This window comes from Fundulus heteroclitus, chromosome 14, assembly GCF_011125445.2.
Source record: "Fundulus heteroclitus isolate FHET01 chromosome 14, MU-UCD_Fhet_4.1, whole genome shotgun sequence".
Taxonomy (NCBI): Eukaryota; Metazoa; Chordata; class Actinopteri; order Cyprinodontiformes; family Fundulidae; genus Fundulus; species Fundulus heteroclitus.
This window is the reverse complement of record NC_046374.1, coordinates 25,668,912-25,695,464: the sequence shown is the minus strand read 5'-3', so window position 1 is coordinate 25,695,464 and position 26,553 is coordinate 25,668,912. Positions and strand designations below refer to the sequence as shown.

The 26,553-nt window shown below is 38.6% G+C and overlaps 1 protein-coding gene across 1 annotated transcript; it reads left to right on the top strand.

Annotated features, from left to right (window-relative positions):
- Positions 1-37: 37 nt before the first annotated feature.
- si:dkey-183c6.8 (protein O-GlcNAcase) lies at positions 38-26,113 on the top strand. Its single transcript, XM_036146612.1, has 17 exons — positions 38-297; positions 4,418-4,469; positions 8,076-8,173; positions 9,753-9,883; positions 9,969-10,140; positions 10,234-10,332; positions 13,600-13,869; positions 15,372-15,458; positions 15,621-16,087; positions 16,174-16,348; positions 18,175-18,231; positions 18,763-18,848; positions 18,977-19,081; positions 19,808-19,899; positions 20,875-21,064; positions 22,126-22,285; positions 23,831-26,113. Exons 1-17 carry the CDS (start codon positions 258-260, stop codon positions 23,965-23,967), a joined length of 2,418 nt encoding a protein of 805 aa, XP_036002505.1. The 5' UTR covers positions 38-257; the 3' UTR covers positions 23,968-26,113.
- The last annotated feature ends 440 nt before the right edge of the window (positions 26,114-26,553 follow it).

The window sequence follows — 26,553 nt, the reverse complement described above, 5'->3', positions numbered from 1 at the left end:
GTGGTTCAAAGCTGGCGCTTCCCGTGAGCACCTGAACGTAGCGCGGAGCATCCGGCGGTAGAGTGAGGAGGAGGAGGAGGAGCAGGAGGAGAGAGGAAGGAGAGGGACAGGAAGAAAAGGAAGCACATCGACGGTAAGAATGAACAATATTCCCGGAATCTGAGCTGATCGACGGGAGAAGAAAAAAGAAAAAAAAGAATCGTCCCTTGCTCGTTGGAAGCCGACAGGAAGCGGAGGGAGGCAGTGGTGCCGACAGGATGGAGGAGGAGAAGCAGTTCCTTTGTGGGGTGGTGGAAGGTGAGAGCTGTCGACTTCATCCATGACCTCCTATAAATCACGGGGTTTTTATTGTATCCTTATTCTTAGCACATTGATTCTGAATATAAATGAGAGTGACCTGGCCCATAGGCCGTTTGCAGCTACTGTAAGATGGGCGTGGGAGTGTTGATAAATATATTTATGAAGGAAGAATGAGCGTGGACATGAAAGGTCCGTGGCCAAATGATGCTGTGGGCATCCACCGAGCTTGACGCGGAGATCAAAAGCCAGGCAGTGGAAAGCCTCATATGGGGTCTGTTTGAAATACCCTTTTGCTGCTTTATTCATCAGATATACTGATAAATAAAGCAGAAATGAGGGAAGCAATATGATTGATGCGATGAAGCTGGAAATGAAGAGGTTGATGATGAGAGAATGTAATGAAGTTTGAATGACAACCACAATAACAGATGATGACAGACATGATGTGTGTGGGGGGAGCTTGGAGGAGGAAGAAGTAGGCTGCTATTATGGTGGGCCGTTAATTATGACGATGATGACGTTGATGACAAAGCAGGTGAAGAGGACACACGACTCAAAAGGATCTCCAAAATGTGTTGGGTGCAATTTTCGCTAAGAGGAGAATGACGATGACACTAGAGGAAAGGTATAATGTGGAAATACAACTGTCAATGTTTGTATTGTCACAGCTTCCAACTATCACAAAACAGCAGCAAATCAAATTATGAAACAATGAAGTGTCTGGCTAAATATGGCGTTGCATATTTACTCAATTTTCAGACACAAACAGAAAGCTTTGTGTAGATGCTCGTGTCTTTGTTTCTGTGTTTGTGCGGCCTAATCAAAATATTTTAATAATCTGCATATTTCAATCATACATGAAATAAAATGAGACTGTGTGAGGAATTTCGCTGTGCTTATCTGTATCAGGGTAGAACAGTTGTTGTTTTTTTGCACCATCTTGTTGTATTTGTTTCCTCCATATTTACAATCAGCTACCTGTCTGAGATTAAAATCATAATGGCTCGAATAACTCTGTGGAACTAGATAGTTTGGTGCCAAGTTAATCAGAAAATAAGTAATTTCAGACATGAAGGTGAGCAAATCTTCATTAAGGCAGACAAAGCATTTGCATTATGTTGTATGAGATTTACTAATGTTTATGGTCATTACTGCAATATTTGAGCAGTAGTAGTTTTGTAAATGCTGTGGGACAAATGTGTGCTATATATGGTGTCTGAGAGTTGCATGCCAAAAAAAAAACACAAAGTCAGTGACAGTCTTACCTAGCTGTTGATCTGCTTATTTATGTACAGTTTTAAATGTGTAGGAAGGTCATTTTGGAACATAATCATGTAAGGCAGCATATCCTATTTTCTTTTTTTTTGTGTTTTGTGTCATTATCTCTGTGTCTGACATCAAATTTCCAGACTGGATGTTTGTGATTTTTTTGGGCTTATCAGCAACAATGAAAACTAGTATTTCCTATGGTTAAAAAAAATTATGGCGTTTTTTTGGTAGCCATATTTTTTGACACACTGGTCAATATTGTAAATACAATAAAACATTAATCAAGAGAAACAAAAAAATGAAAACGTATCCAAAAAGCAATTGTAGTTAACACAACAGCTCATTAAGACAGCAATTATTTTAAATTTAAATGTTTGCATGAAGGCTACTGAAAACATGTATAATATCCATTTCAAAGTTACATGCAGGAAACCAAAGTAAAGTAGCAGTGAATGAGTACAGCTTACCTTTACCCTTTTTGGTATTATGTTTAATTTATACATTTTTGGTGGGTTCTCTTTTCATTTTAAGCATTTAGCATTCCTGCTACATATTATTTGAGCCATCTTAACTCAGTATTTTAAAAAGTAAAATTAATTCCAGTGAATCCAGAAGCTGATTGTCAGTTTTCTGCTTCATTTAAGCTCTTTTTCTTCGTTTATGGTTCCTACGGAGATTGTTATTAGTTTGGCTTCGCAGGGCGGACTCCTCTCACATCACAGGAAGTGTTGACCTGGTGGGTAGAGCAGGGCGCTTGTTTACTGGCATGGCTGCACGTTCCCTGGTTTGGATCCCACAGACTGCATCTCTGGGTCCCTGAGCAATACCCTCAGCCCCAGAATGCTCAGTGGCAGCCTACTGCTCCCTAAGGGATAGGTTAAATGTAGAGGAGAAATTTCACTGGAATGTACAAAACGTTACAAAGACAAATAAATCTGATAAATAATATTAAATCTAGAAATGCACACAACACGCAGACATGCACAGACATGCACAGACATGCACACGAAAGCAATAATAAAGAAATTCCCCAAAGGCACGCAGAAGGAAGTGGTCTGGACTGTATTTAATTTACTTGTCACTCTGACCCACTTACTGTACTTGCACACATATACACACTACAGACTTCTTCATAACATACAGGACTGGGAGGGACACTGGGGATGCTCCCATTTCTAAGAATAGAATATGTGATGGAGAGTGTGCATGCAGATAAATTAGGCCTAAACCAGATACAGTGGGGGTACAGCCAAGCAAGGCACTGGAAGGTCTCAAATAATTTTGCCTTGTGATATGTTTTCCGTTGTTACTGCAGCGAGGAGTTCATTGTTTATTTGTGAGGTCTTCAGTTGGGATTCTGGAGGTCTCACCTGCAGTCACCAGATTCAGGTTTTCTTTCCAGTTAATTTACAGTATGTAAACTAATTTGTGAGATCTTATTTTCAGTTCTCAAATTTAATGCATGGACATTAGGCAGTAACTTGGAAGTCAGGAAAAAATAAAACAAAAATGTTGTTGTTCCAAATCTTGCCTGTTGGCTGAATTCTCGTGGTATACCGTGATACGGCTAAAACCAACTTTTAGTAGGCGGGTACATGGTGTTGCTTCGCCTAATCAGCTTGGAAAGTTCTGCACATTATCAATCTGGGAGGCGAGATTACATTAATCTATTATGCACTAGCTCCTAGTCTTTGTTACTTTTTTTAAGTGCATAACATTACTTTTGTGTATATATATATATATATATATATATATATATATATATATATATATATATATATATATATATATATATATATATATATAGATATATATATAGATATAGATATATATATATAGATATATAGATATATATATCTATATATATAGATATATATAGATATATATATATAGATAGATAGATAGATATAGATATATAGATCTATATATCTATATATGTATATCTATCTATATATATATATATATATATATATATGTATATATATATATATATATATATATATATATATATATATATAGTCTCATTAATGCTTTAATGTCTCATTAAAATACATCCAAATTGAAAACAATCGTTATTTGTCATTGCAGCTTTTGTACGTTCCAAGTTAATTTGTCCTCTGTATTTATCTTTATCTGTATTTATGTTTAGCCCTGCTCTTCCCACTAGGCCATCACTCACACATCTAAGCCCTGTACAGGATGAGCAAGCCTTAGACTTAATCTTAGCTCTGTTTTTGCCACCAGTCTTTCCTCATCTAGACATCAAATTGTTCAAAGTCTGAGTGCTTCACTAGAGATGGCAGAAATAAGATTGTGTTCACCATCACAGCATGATGATGCTACGCCAGTTATTCTCAGTTATGATCGTCTTGTCAGGCTTTTTGTCTTCCGAATGTAATGATGGATATTATGGCCAGACACTTTAAATTCAGCAGACCACTTGACATGTCTCCGAAAATGAAAGTCTTTGTTTCTGTTTGCATTTGCAAATTGTAATCTGGCTTTTTATGCTCTTTTCAGAGTAATGATCTCTTCTTTGATGAGTGACCTTTCAATCCATGTCAGCACTAGACTCACTGTTGACAACAATACAATTAAATACGTCAATATGAGGCTCTCTAACAACTGCTGTGTTAAAAACAACTCAGTTTGAGTTATTTTCATCACCATGGGTTGAATTAAGGAAATAAGGTTGTGGTAAGGGTTGGCCTCAGCATATTGGGTTAGGGTTATTTACCCCCAAAAAACAGGCTTATGTAACTAATGCCTAATGTTGGGTGATGAGCAGTTAAACCCAACATTTGTTTATATGTGAATGTTTATATTCAGCTATGTGTTTGTCTTCCAGGTTTCTATGGCCGGCCCTGGTCTATGGATCAAAGAAGAGTTCTCTTTCAGTGGTAAGCACATGCATAACTTGGCCTACTTCCTGAACATGGCCTGTTGGTTATTTTTTTTATTTTTTTTTGCAAGCCACTTCATCCTGCTGTGTTTGAACAGTTTGTCTGACGGCACGTTTTTCTTGTCAACCTGATAATGAGCTTTGTGCTTGTATTGCATTTACGTTTTATGCTAATAGTTCAAAAGAGTCCCCTTGTATTCATGCACCATGAACTTTCAGCTTTTTTAACTTCAGTTTTAATTCATTGGGGATTTTATTTGACAGAGCTACACAAAAACATACACGATACCCTTTATTGCAATTACAGCCATAAGCCTTTTGAGATCTCTGTCAGCTTTGTAAATCATTTTGGTTTTATAAAAAGCCTTGAGAAGACATTTGTTGTGAATCAACACTACATTTGATTTAATTAAACATTTTGGCTATAGCCAATTAACTTTTTCAGTCTCTCCACAGAATATTATTTGCATTTCAGTCTGGACTTTAACTGGGTCATTTTAGCAATACATTTTGACTAAACTCCAGTTCTCCAGAGCCGGTGTTTTCCCTGGTCCATCACACCTTATTCCAATAAATCATGCAGACTTTAGCGGATGTTCTCATAGGATTGCCCTGTATTTAGCTCTATCTGTCCAGCTTCCCTGCCCTTGCTCAACAAAAGCATCCCTACACCCTGATGCTACCGGTCCCATGTTTCATGATGGGGACAGTGTGTTTAGTGTGAGTTTAAGTGTTAGTTTTCCTCCAAGTATGGGATCTTGCATGCATTCCATAAAGTTCAGCTGTAAATGGCCTAGTCACCTATTTTGACCATTAAAGGAAAACACAAAAAAAAAGTATATTCATCTTATAACTAATTAAAATACACCAAGTGTATGTCCTGATAGTGTTTACCTAGTCCTTTCAGAGTCTGAAAAGAAAGTGTGTACCAGGCTTGATCAGCAGATATAAACATTGTCGTGCCATCTGTCAGCAGTACCCAGGAACTATCAGAAAGCAAAACGCTGCTGACTCGCTCAGCTCCATTCTTTCTCCTTGTTTACTCATAGTGCGCATGCGTAATATCGTACTTCCAGTCACATGGTGTTGTTATGGTAAATATACACAAAAGTGCTTAGTTTCCTAACAAACAGAGCAAAATTATTATTATGATGTTTGCAGAGTTGCTATAATCTTTCGATTTTAGGATGATGGACAGAGCAGAGATATACGAGGTGTTCAAAGTTTGTTTTATAACCCAGCCCTGCTTTAAATTTCTCTATCACCTGACCTGTCTGATGTGTTCGCTGGTCAGCCATGTGACTAAATTGCAGAGCAATACCATTTTAGCTCCCTTAAAATAATGTATTTAATAGAAAGTGAAGTAGCACGATAGCAACATAGAGCTGGAGGACAAAAAAAAATCTTTAAAGCAGATAAAACTATTGCTCAGGATATTTAGATAGTGAATGCAATGCAGTTTTACAATGGGGAATAAAAACAAAGCAAGTTTAGCCTTCAGTTGTATGTGAGGCGCAGCCAATGAAAGCTCACTCCCTATTGAGTGCCAAAGCATTTTTTTTCCATTAGCAGGTTCTTCAGCTCATAAATAGAGAGAAGCTGTTTAACTCAGTCCTCTAAGCAAGGATCACGCAAAGCGATATTTAGAATAAAGCATCGGGAATCTGTTCATGTAGAGGGAAACAATCACATAATTGAAACATGAGGAAGAAGTGCCTCAAACATGCTGTTAATTTATGCACTAATGAAGGATGACGGATTTTCATATGCTCTCCTTCCCCTTGTGTTTCCTCTGTGGCTGGACGGCAACCAATTAATTCTTATTTCCACTCTGATTTTACCTTTAAAATTAAATTTTTACTCAATTCCGGAGAGTTAGACACAGTCTTATAATTTCATAGCTAATAGGAGAGTGTAGCTCTGCTATCTTAACCAAATGCACTTCTGCTCCTGTTTGAAATGAGTAATTATAGCACATAGCGTGCAGCTAGGATTAAGACATATTCAATTTAAAACAAGTGCATAGCTTGCACAACTTTGCTAAACAGTAACTTCATTGCAAAGACACTGATAATTACTGCAAAAATACACCAGCAGCTGAGTGTGTGGGCTCCAAATGTATTAATAGAGAGGTTTTATCTTGGACTCTGATGTGGCGTGCTGAAATAGTTACTTAGTGTTGGATAGGTTTGGCAGAGTGGTGCTGTGGATTTCTAAACAATAGCCGTGTCTGTGTGTTTGCGCGTACGTACGTAGGTTGGCACTTTGTGAAGGTGACTAACATGCCATCTGTCCAGGAAGTGAAGGCTGAAATGACTGAGATCCCGTCCCTACCAAAACTGAGACGGAACATGAAGAACAGGGACAAAGGCAGAGAAACACGTTGAAGAGCATGAAGTATGGCCGTGTGGATTTAGTTTGATTCCCAGTACTGTCCTCTATTTATAGTTCAGGAGATTGCTCCCTGTAGGTGACACAGGGTCATGATGGAGGTAGCCCATCTGTTTTTGTTTTCTTCTGTCTCCTGCTGTCCTCTCATCCCTCTCAATGCAACGTCTCTTTATACCGAGTTATATCTGAAAAAGGGAGTTTTTTAAAGCTGGAAAAGGATGGTTTAAACAGAAATTCTTAAAAAAAAAAAACGATAAATGGTTTTAGTTAGTGAAATGTGAATCTGAATCGTAGCAAATAGAGACGGAGAAATCAGCTTTTGACCAAATTCGGATGATTTTTAGTTTTGTTGGCTCTGACTGGTAAACGGCTGGTGGTAAACTTGATAGCACCAAAATTGTTTGGTTTGGCTGCTGTTGCTGAGGGAGGACGACTCAGTTTTAGCTATTTCTGTTTTCAGCATATACAGTCACATGAACAATTTAGGACACCTGCTGTATAAAAGCCTTCGTTTTTCATAATGTGTCTGAAAATAACATTTCATTTCATACTTTAATAAGTCAAAGAGACACGGACTTCTTGAGTCATTTGTTTTGCACAGATGAGTTTAAAATGTTATCACATGGACATCAGAACAGAGGCCATGTTTTGGGGTAAACCAAATACAGAATTGGTGGAAAATAATCATACCAAATGTGGAGCGTGGAACTGGAAGTGTCAGTGGGCTAGTCTTTGTTTTAGCAGGACCTGACCACCTCAGGAGCAAACTTCCCTCAGTCTTCACTGAGAGGCTGTTAGATGGCTAAAGGAACCATCGCACTAAAGGGATTCCTACCAAAGAGAGCAACACAAGCTTTAGTGGTTAAAGTGTCTTAAATCTTTCCTCAGAATACACATTTTTGTGGATATCTTTAGTTTATTGAATAAAACAGGGTTTTCTACCTTATGTTACACCCCTTTCTTTTCCTGGAATGAATCAGAATTAGATTGGGCATGTACTTATTGGGGTGCTTTAATTGTTTCACATGACTGTAAATTGAATTCAGAGGAAGTGATGGAAATGTTAGAAGTTATTTAAAAGGAAGCAAATTCTTATGACATGTTTGTGCTTCCTTTTAGGCGATAACCAGACATTCATTTCTCATAGGTGCAGCTTTACAAATGACTGGCAGTCATTAGCTTCTTCAAACTCATTGAAGTTTATTTTGTCCAGGATGCAGCTGTGGGGGTTGAACACCTACCTGTACGGACCCAAAGATGACCTGAAACACAGACTGCTGTGGAGGGAAGTCTATTCTCCCGAAGAGGAAGGTTTGTGTGTCTCTTTTGTCCTTAAATCAAGATACTCAATCACCCAACCATTTGTGCAACTCAGTTTCCATTTGAAGTCATTTAAACTGTGCTTCCGCACATGAGAGGGATAGACATCCGCAGAGAGTTGCTTTAGCTGAATTCCACTCAGTGTCTAAATAATCTATTTCTTTCATCATTTACTTGCAGGCAGGCATTTTTCCTGTTTATTTTTTTGTTATTTTTAAGGTAAAAAAATGTTAAACAAACAGGGAAATCAGATCTAGAATAGTGTGTTGTGTAAATTAGCTGAAGATGACTGAAAACCCATTGACTTCAATATATTTTCATCAACAGCATTAAACTTTAAAAGAAAAATATGCCTAGTAAGTATAGATTATGTTTTCCATAAGACCAATAAGCAACAAATAATTTACTTGACACTAATATGAAAAAGCAGTAGTTGTCCTAAATCAAGCAATGCATGGAAATAGTTACCAATCAGAATTGTTTTGACCTTATTAAGCGTTTATCTCTGGGGCTGCATTAGCTGTAGCGCTATCTCAGAAGCAACAATGTCCAGAATAGTATTGTTTTAAAAGTACGTCCGTACCGACTGCCCCTCTGGTACTCAAATGTCTCTCATTTAATCACAGATTCACACATGTTTGGTTGGCATATTTTAGACTCCTTCCCCAGTACTCAAGCTTTGTCCAACATCTTTCTAGCCCCTCTGCCTTCAGGTTAGATTAGATTATACTTTATGTATTTGTCTTGGACTACATGTGCTAAAAAGATCAAATCAAATCAAATTTTAAAAAAAAACATCAGAATGATTCCTACCCTCTTTCTTCCAAGCTTAACTTGACATTTGAAGTCAGCAAAAGATCATGTTATACCAATTAGAGAGGAACTGTTGCAGCAAAGACCAACAACGCAGCTACTATACAGAGTCGCGTGTTATCATTAATATGCGACTGGCCTTTTGATATTTTGGGGAAATGTTATTACTTGCATAAAGGCTTCAGAACATTTACAATGTCCAGTATATTATCTCAATCCTACAGAGGAAAACTAAATGTCTACATACAAGAGGAGAAATAAACCGTTGTTTATAGTTCAACCTTGAGAAATAAATCACACACAGAAAATTTAAGCCATTACTGTCATAAAATATACACAGTAAATCTTGCTTTTTCTCCCTGCTCCCTTTCTCACTCTGCTCAGACGAATCTGACTCCAAAAAAAAAAAGGAAAGTCCTTGTAAAACAAGGAAGATTCCTTCCTTGCGATTGGCATTCATGACTGCTTCTCTCTTTTAATCATCAGGCCTCACCAGTATGACGTGTTTACATGTTGGTGACGGGCCGATAAAAAGGCACACTGACATTAGCCTCTGGGCAGACGAGACGAAGCTCATCCCAAAATAATAATTGCATTCGTCTTCCTTGTAACTTCTTTACAGTTGTGTATTTTTAAGACTAAGCGCTCACAGTTTCTTCTCCACCAACTTGTATTTGCCAGGTTTGGCCTGTATCTCTCATGTTAACCCTCCTATTTGTGACTTCTTCCTCCTGTCTACCTCCTCTTCTTATCGCAGCTCAGTTGCGCACTCTTATAGTGGAAGCTCAGTCCAGGGGGCTGAGGTTTGTTTACGCACTCTCCCCTGGTCAGGACATTGTCTTCTCTTCTTCCTGCGACTTGACGCTGCTCAAACGCAAGCTGAAACAGGCATGTCGTGCTCAGCGAACTATTTCAGAGACACAACCGCGTGTTCGGTCACAATTACACAGCCCCCTTTGTTTTTCCCTGCCAGGTATCGGACCTGGGGTGCCAGGCGTTCGCCATTCTCTTCGACGACATCGACCACTCCATGTGCCAGGCCGACAGCGAGGTCTTCGCGTCTTTTGCCCACGCTCAGGTCACAATAGCTAATGAGATTTATCGCTTCTTGGGGGAGCCACCTGTCTTCCTTTTCTGCCCTACAGGTAAAACTAAAGTCAATGCTTTTTTTTAAAACTGCAGCAGGTAATTTTTTTTACTGCATGAAACAATATGTTCTCTGTCTTTGTTACTGTTAGAGTACTGCGGTTCTCTGTGCTCCCCAAGTGTGTCTAAATCTCCCTACCTGCAAACAGTCGGAGAGGACCTGCTGCCGAACATAACAGTGATATGGACAGGTAAAAAAAAAAAAAAAAAAAAACACTTAACATGTTCTTCTTAAAAGTTGTTTTATCTAGCTCTCTTCCTTTTTTGAATTTGGATTAGAGCTAATTTGCTTTTTGTTTAAAATGCAACATCTTGGCTGATGAATGCACCTATAAAAGTACATCTCAGCACGCACACACATGCCATTTAGGTTTTGCACAAACCCACTCAACCTCCTCCACCAACCGTAAAACGATTTAGGTCCACATCCACCCACCTACTTTTGGAAGTACAGTGGAAACACATGTTTGCCCACTCGCTTTAATATTGTTTCTTTGGTTTTGGTGTTTGTCTCTATATTTCAACATCAGAAATGAAAAAAAGATTGCTTAATCATTATATCGCTACTATTACTGTTGTTTATATTCAACATAGCACCTGATAGCACCTAGTTTGCTCAGGCTGTAGGGATCTTACACATAAAATTGCTGTGTAATCTGACATGTGTCTTCTCAGTGGCCATTGTTTGGATTGGTGAAATGTTATCAAAGGCATGAGGAAGTTATGTCATGCAGCCTCCACGATAAGAAGCTCCTACTTTGGCTAACTGGTAGACAGATCTAGCTTTGTTTATCTTGATATACTGTAGTTCCATAATAGAACAGAGTACTGGGTTCAATGCAGATTAAATATTAAAGGTTAAAGAATACACTACCCAAAAGAAACTGTGTAAGTGTAATGTAAATTTGAAAAACTAAGGTATTCTTTGGCATTATAAAGTCAGGAATTTCAATGAAAGAGATCTCAGGAGATAATAAAGTCATACATTTATAAAATGAAATGCCAGAATGGCTCTAAAATTTCTGTGGTAAATTTATAATATGCACATCTGGATATCTTTCAAAGTGTAAGCAAAAGATCCTGGATCTTTTCCTACATCAGAACGACGGCTCCCGGATGCCGACTTGCCTTGAAATCCTCAAACAGGATCGAGAATACCAGCCTGAGAAAGAAGCTGCAACATGGCTGGAGTGATTCGGCAGCTGAGAGAAGTGGTTCTGATACAGGAAAAGAGACCAGATATACCACTTACACTTTGGGAAATGTCCAGATGTGCATCTCCTACATTTTTCACTTAAATCTTAGAAGAGTTTTGCCACTTTTTACTGAAAAAAATCCAGCTTTATATTGGCAGAGAATGTTTTTTTTTTTTAGAAATATATTTGAGTTATCTTTCTTACAAATTTTTGTGATTTCCCTGATATTGTCAGAGAATGTCCTAGTTTTAATATTTTAGATCTGTCAATATTTAATGTATATTTTGTAATTATGGAAAATCATATTTTTTGTTCATATTTATCCAACTTGTTTCTAAATATGTGAAATTAGTCTTGAAGTATCTGAGCTTTTTTGGTGGAAATGTACTCCTCTGTGTCCAAATTATTATATTTGATTTGATCTGCAATAGCTCTAATACTCTTGGTTTTCTGGGATTTTAAACAGCTGGAAATTAGCTGAGAGTGTAACACACTTTCTGTAGAGAAGTGCTTCCTGGAGGCCTTTCTGAGAAAATGCATTCAGCTGACCTGCTTGTATAAAATATGCAAGAGAACTGCTAGAGAAAATATGCAAAGTTGCTGTTTTGTAAACATTCATCTTTTGCCTCCCCTGAGGAAGTCGCTTTCTGCCATAGTATATTTATTTATTTTTGGCAAATCACTTTCCTAAAGTAAGCACTGTATACTAACACAAATGCTGTTGCAGAGCGACAGTCATGCAGGAGTTAGGGAGCACGTCTTGTAACCGGTGGGTTGCTGGTTCAATCCTCCACTCCGACCTTGGGCAAGAGACTTCACCCCCTGGAAGTGGCCAGAGGCCCAAATGTATGGCAGCCTTGCTTCTGTCAGTCTTCTCCAGGGCAGCTGTGGCTACAGTGTAGCTCACCACAGTCAGGGGGTGAATGTTAAACACTCCAGGGATGGATATTGGTTTGACCAAGCATACTGGGTTGCAGCTAAGTTGAAATGTCTGACCTATTTTCCTGATCAGAGGAACCCCTTTCTGGAGAAAAAGATCAGACACTTGGTCTTCTCAGAGATCCGTTAAGTTATTTTTTAACTAGTTTGTAATTTCTTTTACATACTCAATTAAGGTAGACTTTTTGACAAACTCAGAGATCTCGTAGAAGTACAGCTGCATGTTGTCTGCATAAAAGAGTTGAGATATTATGAAATATATGTATGATGTGTGTGTGTGTGTGTGTGTGTGTCTGCATCTATAAAATACCACAAGGCTACCAAAGATAGGTTGAAGACATATGTACGTAAATATTGTCAAACAAGTAGTGTTTAAGTTAAAATTAATCAATTTAATTTTTGATTGATTGGTTTTATTGCCAATTTAATTTGAAAACCAAAATTCTAAGTATGTAATGCTGCATAAAATATTGCAAGTCTGATTAAATGAATAGTTTTTGGGGCAGAATGTGAATGTCGAATATAGATGACATGACCTTCACTAGCTACGTTGCAGGTAAGATGCTAAAGTTAACTTAACTGAACAAGCTTGCTCTCTATTGTGAAATTAAGTTGTCAATACAATGCACTTACAATGTCCACTCAACAATAATATAGAGCATAATTTTTCTATCTTACCAATTTTTTAAAGGTGCATAGTGTAAGTTTTGAAGTTAAAAATTAGGGTTAGTGTTAGTTGCCTGACTTGTAAAATGAGTTTTCCTCTATTTATCAGAGTTTCCTCTATAGGCTGGTTTAGTCAGGTCATGAACGAGTGATTTGAGATAACTTTAATATTTAAAGCTTTCTTACTTGGTATAACATCATGACTGAAACTAAAGACCTGTGCAGCACATGCTTTTCCTCTCTTCCCATGTTTGAGCTCAACATTGGTGTCATTTCAACATGTTGCCATTAAGGGCAGACGTCTGCAGAAATCCTGGACCTCACGCAGTGCTCCAAAAAGCTTTGGTGAAGTCTGGCCATGTTATTATGTCGTTCAAAATGGAACATTACTTTGTGAAAAATTATGAGGTTCCTTTTAGTCTCTTAATTTTCTACTCAATGTTTGCAAAAAATAAGTTACTTCTGTCCCAATGCCATTAAATTAAATACGACAGTTTGTTTTAGTGTGGAGATGTGTTTTATCTTTATGACTGAAAATCTGAAAATTCAAATGGACTCTCCTAACATTGATTTAGAGAAAGAATGTATCTTAAGTTTTACTTCTCAAACTTCAGGACTCCACATTTAAACCTTTTCATCCATCTCTGTGACCCACAGGCAGTAAAGTCATCTCCAGGAAACTGTCGTTAGACTGCCTTGCGGAGTTGGAGTCTGTCCTCCAGCGGCCCCCATTGATATGGGACAACCTGCACGCCAACGACTACGACACCCGACGTCTCTTTCTGGGGCCTTTCAAGGGTCGTGACCCTCAGCTAAAAAGCCACCTGAGGGGTCTGCTGCTCAATCCCAACTGCGAATTTGAAGCCAATTACATCCCACTACATACTCTGGGAACATGGTACAGAGCTGAAAAAGATTATCTAAAAGGTGATAATACATGTATTTTTATATTCATAAGGTGTTAAAGAAAGGTTTAGACCAAATGCACAGGCAAGAGAAAAAAATGTGTATCAGAGAATGATTGACATTTTGCAAAACTATGTATTTTGTTTTTAAAATACAGTCAGCAAAGAATTAGAGGAACATCTGGAAATTATCCATTGACCCACTGGATAGTCTGTTTGTGACCCACAAACAGACTATTATTAACTCTTACCGTACATCAGCTAACACCAGTATCTTTGATATGGCACACAGCTAGCTTTTAGTCTTATACACTTTGACAATTTGGACACCGATGAGTGTTGTTAGTGAGACGCAAGATCTCTTTGGTTTGGTGCATTCATCTTACAACCATCTGCTCACCAGACAAGCTGAAATTAATTTTTCAAGAAAACCAAACAAACAAGCAAACAAAGGGAATGAGAGAAGGTATATATATATATATATATTATATATATAGCATGTTGACAAAAAAATGAGGATAAAGCCCCTTTGAATGGGAAAATGAGATGACTGCAGGTAAATTGAATGGCTTTAAAACTGATAAAAACACTGATCACCCTAGATCATGTAGGGCGTGAAAAGAAAATGGTAATTCTTACATGAAAGTTGGCTCAGAACCTATGGATTAATCTTGGCTGGAGGCTTAAGAGTGTGTTTTCCCATTTCAAAACATATTCAGTGAAGATTATTATCCTGACAAATCAAGTCAAGTCATCTTTTTGATACAGCAAATGTCTTGCATTTGTAACTTAATGTGCTTAAAATTATATGAAAGAAATATATAATATATGTAAAAGATAATTCAAAATACCCCTCAAATTCCTATAAACATAGGAATAAACAATTATATAGAGATTTTAAACAAAAACACTAGTGTACACTTAAATCTCCGAGTGAGAGTTTAGATAAATAAAAGAACAGAGGACTAAGAAAGGATCCCTGTGGAACTCCATGAGCAACCTTAACTTTATTGGATTCAGATGTACCATCAGAAACAGAAAACGTCCTCCCAACATTATCTCAACATGACAATTTGACTGAAGTACCTTTCAACACAAACCACGTTCAAGTCGTTTAAACACATGTGTGGGTAGTTGCGGACAAGCTCCGCAAGTTGTTCCTCGAATCCCGCCATTGTTTAAAGCCCAGAATTACAACCTTCTTCGTGATTTTGTTGACATTTTGTACTACAAACTCAATAGCGCCCCCACCGTTTCCGGTAGTATTGCTCCGTATTGATCCGTTTCGTCCGTAAGCGTAAGCTCCCAATTTTCGTGTCAAAGTACGGACGAAATCGACGGTTAGAACGTATGAAACACTCCACACGTATCCGTATCCGTCTTTTACGTGAGGTATGAATGGGCCTTAAGAGGAACGGCATGACGAGTGGTACCATAAACTCCACTAATTTCAAGAATGGAAATAGAAAATGATGTGTTTTTAGCCTAGGTTACAATTGAATTAACTAAAGTTCTATATTTCAGATGAGGAGAGCGAATACTGTCCTGATAGAGCTTTAACTGCTGCACTACATGACTGGATGGAAGAACTTAACCAACCTCTGCAAGCAGGTAAATATCATAGAAACCAAAGTACCTGGTGTTGCTGATGCATCCTTGTTCTAATGCGTTCCTCTAATTTCAACAAAGCTACATTGGTTAAACATGAACTCTTAAAGTACCCACACTGTAATTTCTGTTGACCCCAGTGCTACATTTGAATCGAATTTTCAGGTCGGCAGAGCACAAGAGCGGACCACCGTGCCTCTGTCTCATCATCGCGTTCCAAAACTCCTGACAGGTCCAGTTGTCCTTCCACCTTCAGAGCCACCCCTGCTGTGGCCAAACTCCCGGTCTTCCCGCTGAATTCTAGCTCTCCACCCTCATCGCCACCTATGGGCAAAGCAGAGAGGGAGGGACGTGAAGGGGAAAGAAAGAGGTCACAGCAACCGAGTCAGCAACTTCCTGGCTCGAAGTCGGGAGCGCCTGTTGGTGGGGGCCGGTCACAGCGTGCACCGGGTCGTGGTGTCTGCGGTGGGAAGGGATCACTAAGTGAGGCCCAGGTGCGGCTGCTCGTCGGTCTTCATTATCTCCCCCATGAGCACGGTCCCTCGGCCCAGAAACTGCTGCAGGATTTAACCTGGTTAAAAACAAACTGCCACCTGGTCGGTGCAAACAGCAAGAAGGGACAGCCTGAGAAGGTCAGACAGGATATTCCTTTCGTCCATAATGATTTAAATATCATCAGAGACTAACATAACGTCCTTATGCTTCCTGGTGTCCTCAGGTTGATGAGTGGCGTGGGCGTGCCTCCAGATTTCTATCTCTGTGCGAAGACATAGCTCAGCTCCACGGCAGCGTGGTTGGAGGTGCTAACAGGGCTGTGCTGTATGACCTTTACCCTTATGTGTGGGACCTGAGGAACACGGCTCTGGTGGCTAAAGCCTTCATATGCTGGCTGGGTAAGGAGACGCAGAGCGACAGAGGGAGGAATATACAGGAATAGAATAGAATAGAATAGAATAGAATAGAATGGAATAGAATAGAATAGCTACACATTAAGACATTGTGCGTAGCTAGTACCATTGTTCTATCTCTAGAACTCAAGCTACAGTTTTTAAAGCTGCGTTTGATGGATTTGTTTGTTTTTCCAATTATAATAAAGTAAAAATTTTGCAGGACCAAATTTGCCAAAATAATAATAATAATAATAAAAAAAATCTCATACGTTTTTACATATAACACCGTTGATATTGATGCATTTATTTGATATATTAAGACGTGTGACTATTGCTCGACATTACCTCAGAGAATGTGATATCTCCGCTTTCTGATTTCGATAGGTAAGACTGAGAAATATTAATTATTTGCTGGAGCCAGAAGACCTGAGTGGTCTGGTTAGTTGATACACTGATAACAAGTCTGTAATGTATTTAGGTGCTAAGCCATTCAGGGATTTATAGACTAACAGAAGTATTTTAAAGTCTATTCTCTGAGATACAGGGAACCAGTGTAAGGACTTTAGAACTGGGGTTATGTGCTCTACTTTCTTAGTCTTAGTGAGGACGCGGGCAGCAGCGTTCTGAATCAGCTGCAGCTGTCTGATCCACTTTTTAGGCAGACCTGTGAAAACACTGTTGCAGTAATCTATTCTACTAAACATAAACGCATGGATTAGTTTTTCCAGATCCTGCTGAGACATCAATCCTTTAATCCTGGAAATGTTCCTCAGGTGATAGAAAGCCGACCTTGTAATTGTCTTTAGATGCTTTTGGAGGTTCAGTTCTGAGTTCATCACTACACCCAGATTTCGGACCTGATCAGTGGTTTCTAGCTGAAGCGACTGAAGCTGTGTGCTAACTTTTGATCTTTCCTCTATTGGTCCAAATATTATTACTTCAGTTTTGTTTTTATTCCATTGAAGAAAATTTTGGCACATCCAGGAACTGATTTCTTCTAAACATTTACTCAGTGCCTGAACTGGTTTATAGTCACCTGGTGACATGGTGATGTAAAGCTGTGTGTCGTCTGCATAGTTATGGTAGCTGATGTTGTTTTTTATGATCTGAGCTAGAGGGAGCATGTAGATATTGAAGAGGAAGGGACACAGGGTGGACCCTTGTGGAACCCCACACGTGATTTTTGTCACCTCTGATGTAAAGTTACCTCCTGATACAAAAAAGTCCCTGTCCTTTAAGTAGGATTTAAACCAGTTGAGAGCTGTACCAGAAAGGCCGACCCAGTTCTTCAGGCGTTCTAACAGAATGGAGTGATCGACAGTATCAAATGCTGCACTGAGGTCCAATAGAACCAGCACGGTGGTTCTTCCACAGTCTGTATTTATATGGACTAAACACCTAGACAAGGGCGGTCTCTGTACTGTGGTGAGCACGGATACCTAACAGGAAAGCATCAAAGCGGCTGGTCATTGTTAAGAAGGTGTTTAATTGTTGAAACTCAACTTTTTCAATAATGTTACTGATAAAGGGGAGGTTTGAGATGTTTTTTTTTACTGTATTTAAAATGTAATTAAAAAAAATCAAGACTACCTTTGGCCCTCCATATGTATTTTATCACATTGTACCATATTGCTATGTGATTTCCTTAAAATCCATCGCTCTTGATATACTGTTGTAAAACTTAGGGTGTAGCAGAGCAGTGTTCACTTGTATAGCTATTACGTACTTTTGTAAATACAAGATAGAACCTGTGGTACATTGACGACACTCTTTTCATCCACATACAGTTGATATTATACTTGAATGACATTTTCTTTTGTTTCCCACAGATGGGCGAGTGTTGAGTGACAGCTCAAGCCTCGGCTCCTGGAAGAACTGCTTTCACTGTGAGTGGGCATGAATGTTTCTCTTTCTCGCTGTGCAGCTGCTGCAAGTTAAACAGTTAGTCAGTTGTCACTCTTCCAGGAAACACTGATGGATATGTTCAGCTTTTGAGGCACTTTGAACTGAAACACTATTTTTGCTTTAGAAGTTTAATAAATAGGTCTAAATTTGCATTAGATGCCAAACAGGAAAGACATTTGCGATGACTTTCAAGAAGTACGTTTTGCTATACACAAGTTTTTGAAATTTGTTAAGGCTATTTTGAATTTATTTAAATTTCATTGTTATATGTTGAGAAAATCTGTAAACAACAGGAAGCCAACGAAGGGAAGTTCAGACGTCAGCCTAATTTTATAAAGAGGTGGTCAAAATGACCTCATAGTAATAAAAGTTGAGTATTACTGACACTAAAACATGCTGTTGAACCATAAGGTGTACTTGAGTTTTCCAGTGACTCACTGATGAAGCTTTTTGGATTTCAGTGGCAATAACCGATGAAGTGCCTTGAGGGACATTTTTCCTTTTTCTGGTAGGGTGTGGGAAAACCACAGGGGCAGACGTGTTGGGAGTGGACTCAGAGCCGTGGGTGTTCAAAGGGGGTGTGTCAGGGGACGTGCAGGTAGCTTGATTCCTTTCCATATTTTAAGTCTGCTGTCATAGTTCTTAATCATTCCTGATTTATCCTTGTCGAGTTTAGCCCTAAAACTCATCGAATTGCTGAGTGTGTGCTTGTGATTTTGTGAACAGATGCTCCTACCGGTAGGCAGCAGCGCTGAACTTTTCACTCATCCCCCTCCTCTCTTTCCTACCTCTCGTCTCTACAACATCAGGCCCTACCACAGCAAAGACAAGGTACGAGACGAGGCATTGTGTTTACCATGCAGCAGAACCTCAGACTCAAGTTATTTACTAAATAATATGTTTTCATTAGAGATGCAATAATCTGAGTTTTGTGATCACTGGATTAATAAAGCTTTGACCAGCCATTACTGATTTTAGGCAATAATGGTTAGCAACTATATATCAACTTCCGCATTAAGTGTTGTTAGCATGACCTGTTGGAACTAAGGTATCTTGCATTTATCGACCATAACAATATATTTTTATTGAATTTCCAACCTGCTGGAAAAGAAGAAAATTGTCTGTTTTGAGATTTTAGACATCTCGCCCAGTGAACGCTGGAGATAGGCACCAGCACCCCCCGCGACCCCATGAGGGATAAAGCGGTTCGGAAAATGGATGGATGGATGGAGATTTTAGACATTTTTCTTTAGTCTGTTTTATATTTACAGCAATTTACCTCTGGGATTATTAAAGCATATCTGATTCTGATTCTGATGAAGTGCTTAGTCAAGATTTTGAGTACAAAAGAGAGAATCACAGGAAATGTTATGCACTGCATAACTATATTACTAACAACCTTCTAGAAGCAATATTTAGTTGCAAATGTCTGCAAGTGCTTAGACTTGCAAACTTAGGCGCAACTCTTTCCGTGCATCACCTGGAAAGCAGATCTTCATTATGAACCAGGTGGTGGAGAGAAACATGGAGATTATATTTTCAGTGATGTGCTTGTAGGTGGAGCTCTATCGGATGGTCCGCCAGCTTCACCTGAGGACTCAGGGCGGCCATGAGTCCACCATGGCTCATCCAGATGTCATTGGAGACAGGTTTGTCACCCTCCTTCATGTGCAGCAGTGAGCAAAATTCAAGATCCAAACTTTTCTTTTTATTAGTGAGATTTGTTTATTTCTTTATTTTACACAGCACCTTTACTAGGTAAACAGATTTGATATGGTATTCTGTGTTCTGTGGTTGTAAAGACCATTAATTTGAGTACCTTTTCAACCATCTTGAACAATTCTGCCCATTCTCCTTTGATCTCTGACAACAAACTGTCACCTGCTAGATATTTTCTCCTATACTGACCATGCGCTGTAAATGCAAAACTGTGTCAGAATCCCAGTCAATCAGCAGTTTCTGAAATTCTAAGAGCAGGCTGTCCGCCACTAACAACCATGCAACAGTTACAATCTTTTGAATAGGACTGGACGATAATTACCAATATGTCGACCGATAGACATATATCAATGATAGAAAAAAAAGGATCAGTAAAACGTTCAATAGAACAAAAGTTTTTCTTCCTTTTGCATTCTAGCCTATCATGTAGGTTAATACTACAGCCCTTACATCCTCCCAACCAATCAGAAACACAGATCCAGGAACGCTCCGCCCCCTTTAAAGAGTTCAGAGAGAATGTTTTTCTTTTTTTAAAACTCTAAGTTTTGATAAAAAGTTGGTTGAATAAAGGGTTGAGTTTATATTCAGTGTTTGTGTTTTCTTTATCTAAAAATAGGTTGCCAACCAACAGCATAAAATGGCTGCACTCAAAATATATATTTTTAATTTCTTGATAATTATTGATATCGATCAATATGATTTCTATTTTATCGATATGCTTTTTTTCTATACCGTCCAGCCCTACTCTTGAATCCCTTTTCTTCCCCGTCCTTAGGCTTGGTTAGAACATCAGTGAGCAGTCTGAACCGGCCCTTCTGATTGGATGATTTACTCTTTGTGTTTACAAACAACTGAATTGAACTGGAGTGTATGTTCATGTTTTTAAAGCTATCTCACCCCCCTAGGTGTCTCGGCCCATGTCTGGCCCTGAGCCCCGAGTACAGCTTCATCCTGGAAGATGAGCTGGGCATTTGCGGCTGTGTGCTAGGCATCTTAGACGTCCGCTCCTTCGCCAAGCGATGCCAGGCCAGCTGGATTCCTGCCATGAGAGACAAATACCCACCCAAAGGGAATAGCACACACTCAAACACACAGGTGAATATATGGAAATTAGGCCGGGGAACGTCTTGTGTTTGTTTCACCCTAATGAACAGAACCCGCAACATGTTTGGAGCCAACCAATGAATCAAACAGAGTCATGCACACAAATGTTGAGCGCCATTGGTGCGTGCTGTTGCACCATCTGGGCACCTCCTGTCAAAGATTAATTACTCAACGGGAAGATGCACAAAAACACATTCGCTCACAGAGGCATTTGGGGTGTCTCATGTTAGCATGTAGCTCAAGCATAAGTTGTGGATACTGCACGCACTTTTTCCACAATAACTAATTTTTATCAGTTAAAAAAAATATTTTTTTATGGTAGAGCACCTTCTATTTAGGTACATTTGATGAAAGTTAAGGATTATTGCATAACACAAATTTGCAGAACCAGCAAGCAAACAACTGTTGGCAACAAATCAATGCACAGCTGTGCTGAGCAACCGGTAGCCAGACCTAGAGAATCGGTGGTTGATTGATCTTCCTGCCTCATGACTCGAGGTGCATGTCAACAGCAAAGCTTTTTGGATGACATTTTTACAGAAATAATGATACATTGCTCAGTGGCAGAGGACATCTGAAAGGCATTTGTCACCTGTTGTATTGCAATTCAAAATATATTTGCGGCGCCGCCTTTAAAGTAGCTTTTACTTCCTCGTACACCTTTATTGGCTGGATGCTACAGGCGTTTGAGAAGTTGAATAAAGGTGGGGGAAAACCTTCCTACAGAGAAGGAATTTGAAGAGGAAGTGTTTGCCAGATTCCTGAATTTGACACGTGAACCAGCAGAAGATTAACAGGAACTAAATTGGCAAAGTTGATACTTATAAATAAAATTAATCTATGAGATATAAAAATAGCTTTGTCTGCATTTATATGGTTTAATACATTTTCTAAACGGGAGTGTGTCTAAAGTATCATAAAGAAATAATTTCTAACAGTATTATCGTTCACATACTAACTCGTGTAAGATATTAACTGATAAGACGCATCAACTTTTCCCATCATCACCAATGAAAAGCTAAAAAGCTCTGTGTCTGATATCCTCTGAGCAGGACTTGGTCCGATTAATGGAGGAGGACCAGGGGGAGTACCCAGACTCGCTGATCTACCACTTCCCCTCTCAGCTACGGTTAGACGCTCTTCCTGAGCTGGTAGACGTCAGCGTCAGCCGAACCCTGCTCACCTCCTTACTCACCGCGCTCAAGGCCAACGGTGAGCTCCCAGTCAGAAAGAGTTTGTTCCTGATCTTTGTTAAAGTGGAGAAATGCTAATATTTTTTAGATCGGTACGGAACGTCATATCCTGCTGGGTTTTCCCTTTGTTTCCTTTAAAGCTTTAAGTAATAGTGTGCTACAAAGGCATGTATACGTGTTAAACTTTTTTACTTGTTGTCACATTACAACCACAAACTTTAATTTGTTTTATTGGGATTATATGCAATAGACCAAAACAAAGTATAGCATAATAGATTTTTGGTCAGCCCACCTGAGTCAAGACACTTTGTAGAGCAAGCGCGAAACACAGCTGCAGGTGTTTTGGGCGTGTTTTTACTAGCTTGGCACATTTAGAGACATTGCCCTTCCTTTCAAAGTGATTCAAGCTCATTTAGATTGCAATGGTGAACAATTTTAAAAGTGTTGCCACAGATTTTTAGTTGGATTTAGATGTTTTTAGGGTTTTACACGGTCTATTAAAACACATGAATATTCTTGGGTCTAAGCAATTCTCTCCTAGTTTTGTCTGTGTGTTTAGGATTATTGTCCTCCTGGACTTTTGCCCTAGTCTGGAGTGTCTTCCCTTTCACTGCTGAAATGAAAACATCCCCACATGAAGCTACCCCCTCCATCGTTCACTGGTGTGCTCAGCGTTATGTGCAGTTTTCTGCCAGAAAAGAGCAGCTTCTTCCACACATTTACTGCTTCTCCTACATGACTTATGCTGAACTGCAAACGGGAGTTCTTATGGCTTTCTTTCCACAATTGCTTTGCTTTTTGCCATAGAAAGGACGTATTTGTAGAGTGCATAAGCAAAATGTGTCCTTTTGACATGATACATTTCACCCACTTGAACTGTGGATTTCTTCCTCTCCTCTAAAGATTCAGGTTATTATATGCTTCCCTGATAAATTCATTTCACTGCCCAGATTGCTACGTTAGCCATGGTAGGTTTACACTTGTGCCATCCTCTTTCCTCACCCTACTCTAAACATCTCTAAAACTTTATCTGTGGCCTTTCTGCCATGTTCCCTGTTTTTCCACACCTGAATTTACCTTGGGATTAAAGTAGAAAAAAAGGTGGACTGTTTTTACTTGACAAGTTTTACTGGATTTTATTTAGCAGTGTCGGGGTGAAGGATGAATACAAATCCACACCACACTTTTCACGTATTTATTTGTAAAAAGATGTACTACTGTATCTGTACTACTTTGTGTACCCAATCTGTATAATCTGATTAAATTTGACTTTGTAAAGTGCCTTGAGATGAGATGTTTCATGAATTGCCGCTATATAAATTGAATTGAATTGTTCCATTGCATAAAATCCTAGGTTTAGTTTCTTTTTTTTTTTTGTGTTGTTGCAACCTAACTAAATATAAAACAGCTTGGAGGGTGTTAATATTTCTCTAATCCACTATAAATGGCATTCCATTTATTTATAGACCAAAGTTTCATTGTGCCGTTTTACTTCTACGTTGCAGTTCATTTAAAATGCAGAAGAAAAGGCTGATTGTCGTTTCATGTTTGTATCCGTGTGCAGGTTCTCAGGGTGTCTTCTGTGAGGTGCAGCCCACGGACCATCAGAGGCTGGAGTTTCTAACCAAGCTGGGCTTCCTGGAGATCCTCAGAGGAGAAGCCAGGAGCAGGGAGGGGGTGGTACTAGGAAGGCTGCTCTGAGAACAGCGACATGGAAAAACTCACACAAACACTCACCTGGACACAAATGTAGACTCCTTTGAGATACATGAACATTAACTAGTTCATCAATCCCTTAAAGTGCATGGTTAGGTATAAGGCCTACATTATTTTCTTAAGTAAATACTAATGTTTGTTTTTTTAACAAAATGTCGCCATTTCGCCACAAATGTTACATTATTCAATCAGCCTAAAGTTTCACTTCCCTAAACGTCTGGGCATTGTGAAAAAGAGATCTTGGTTTCTTACAAGCCGGTGATTGTACTTGTTCAAAAACTGTTATCTCTTGCTTTGAATAGGAATTGTTTCATGTCCGCAGCACCGTTCAGAAATACTTAGTACATTTTCACTCGGTTTAAGATCTGCCAACATGGTTAAAATGTTCCACCAAAAAAAAAAAAAGGAAGAAAACAAAAGGACGAGAAATTTATTGATAGACTTTATTTAATTCAAAAAGGGTTCCAATCTGTGAGATCTTATTGACAAAATGCCACAAAAGTAGCACTTCTTCAGTCCAATCAGTTCTGTTAAGTAATTGCAGTAATTTAGACTTGTTTTCCTAAGTGATAGTAACTAGAGCCAGACTATCAAGTAATTGTAGTTTCAAACTGTTAAAGCATGAAAAGAGGTAATTTAGATGTCATTTGGTTGCCCTAAGATTAATGTGATACACTGCATGTTGTGAAGGGGCTACTGTATATGCATCACTAAAAATAACAGACTCGCACTCAGAGTTTAAACACTAACTACTTGCACAGCAAAACAGTTTAAAACACGGTGTTAACTGTATCACAGAAATCTTGATAAGCTTAAACAAGAGATCAAACATTTTCCGATTCCTTTAAACCCGTAACAGGTACCATCAACCATAAGATTTGTGAGCAATATGTAAACTATGAAATGTCCTTTATGTTTCAAAAAAGCTGTTGTGCTTTTACTTTTAAAACTCCTTCCCTGGTTTAGCATCTCAAAGATTTTTGTCAAGCTTCAGGGAAATAAAGAAGTGTTTCAAATGAGGGCAGAACTCAAAATCAAAAGAGTTTTATGAACTGTCTAATTAATTTTCATGCATAATAAGTTTATTATTTGCAATTCTGCGGAAAACAAATCATAATATGAGTTGAAAGGGTCAATTGTTTAACAATTCTTGACTCTCGAGTTTCAGCCACTTTTCTGGTGTGGGTGAGCATAACCACCTTCCTTAGTTTATTTTAAATGAACGTAAGCACAACATAAAAAAAAAATTAAAACAGAAAAAGCTGCTTAGCGCCAAAATGCAGAAAAACAGTAACCAGCTGACTTCACAGAGCAAAACCTTTCCTAAAACCAAAAGTCAGAAGCCCACTACAATTGAAGTGATGCTTTTTTATTAGCACAGGTGTCCTGTGTCCTTGAAGGGATAGTTTTGGACATTTGAAGCAAGGAAGAAATCTCTCTGCATCTTCCTTTAACTAAATTGCTAATTAGTAGATCCCAAAGGCTGAAGATGATAGGCTAGTTCAGAACAAACCAAGAGTAAAGCAGATTTCCACCATCTTAAAATGATTCACACAATCTACAAAATGCCATAATGGTTCACGCAGAGGCTGTTTTATGAAAAACAATCACACAGAACTCAGTAATTACTCACACAGGAAATTGAGGTCTGAGGTGGTGCACCACCAGTGGTCAGTCATATGCTTTTGAGTTAGCGACCACTAAATGCAAACATTAATGCTGTTAAAAGGTTTAAATAAAATAGCCTTTGCATAGAAGATGATAGGCTAGTTCAGAACAAACCAAGAGTAAAGCAGATTTCCACCATCTTAAAATGATTCACACAATCTACAAAATGCCATAATGGAGTTACTTTAGTTACTTTTTTCTTGGCCCCTTATTTGTAAATAACTCCCCAATGCAAGGATGGTGGCTAAAGGCACATAGGTAGGTTTCTTTATATAACAGATACATATATTTAAAAGGCACAATATCGTTTTCATTGACCGGTGTGACGATTTGGGGATTGAAGTAGTTTTAAGACCGTACATGTCCACTTCGGTCTTGACCTTGGCATTAAGCTATCTAATGAAGGCAAGATATTAAACATTGGATATCATTTTAACAAAAACTGACTTGAAAATAATAAAAATATCCCTTTAGGTCAGCGGTGTCCAAACTATTCGGCTATTGGGCCAAAGTTGTTAAATGGAAAGCACTCGAGGACCAAAAACTGAATAAAAATAAATAACTTAACCAAAAATATTGTGATTTTTGTTTAACCTACCAATAAAACATCATCGTTTTAAGAAAACATATTAAACTGTGTTTAGCCAATCTTAATAGATGAATTCCAATCAGTTTTTAATGCACCAAAGTCTTCATTAGAGTAAAAGTCACCCTATTTACTATGAAATTAAAGCGAATGTAAAAAGTGTGCTTATTAAAAGACAAATGTTTTGTGTTGTACCGAACATTCAATTAAACATTCAATTGTAAGATTTCCTGCAGTTTATAATACATTTACAATAATTAAAAATAAAAAGTTTCCATCTGTTAAAAGCCACCAGTGCTGGTCGGCCAAATCTTTCT

Bases quoted from the DNA above. Each gene is read 5' to 3' on its own strand.
- si:dkey-183c6.8 (XM_036146612.1), top strand. From the start codon at position 258: ATGGAGGAGGAGAAGCAGTTCCTTTGTGGGGTGGTGGAAG. The intron at 8,174-9,752 runs GTTTGTGTGTCT...TTCTTATCGCAG, and splicing joins CTATTCTCCCGAAGAGGAAG to CTCAGTTGCGCACTCTTATA. The intron at 16,088-16,173 runs GTCAGACAGGAT...TGGTGTCCTCAG, and splicing joins AGAAGGGACAGCCTGAGAAG to GTTGATGAGTGGCGTGGGCG.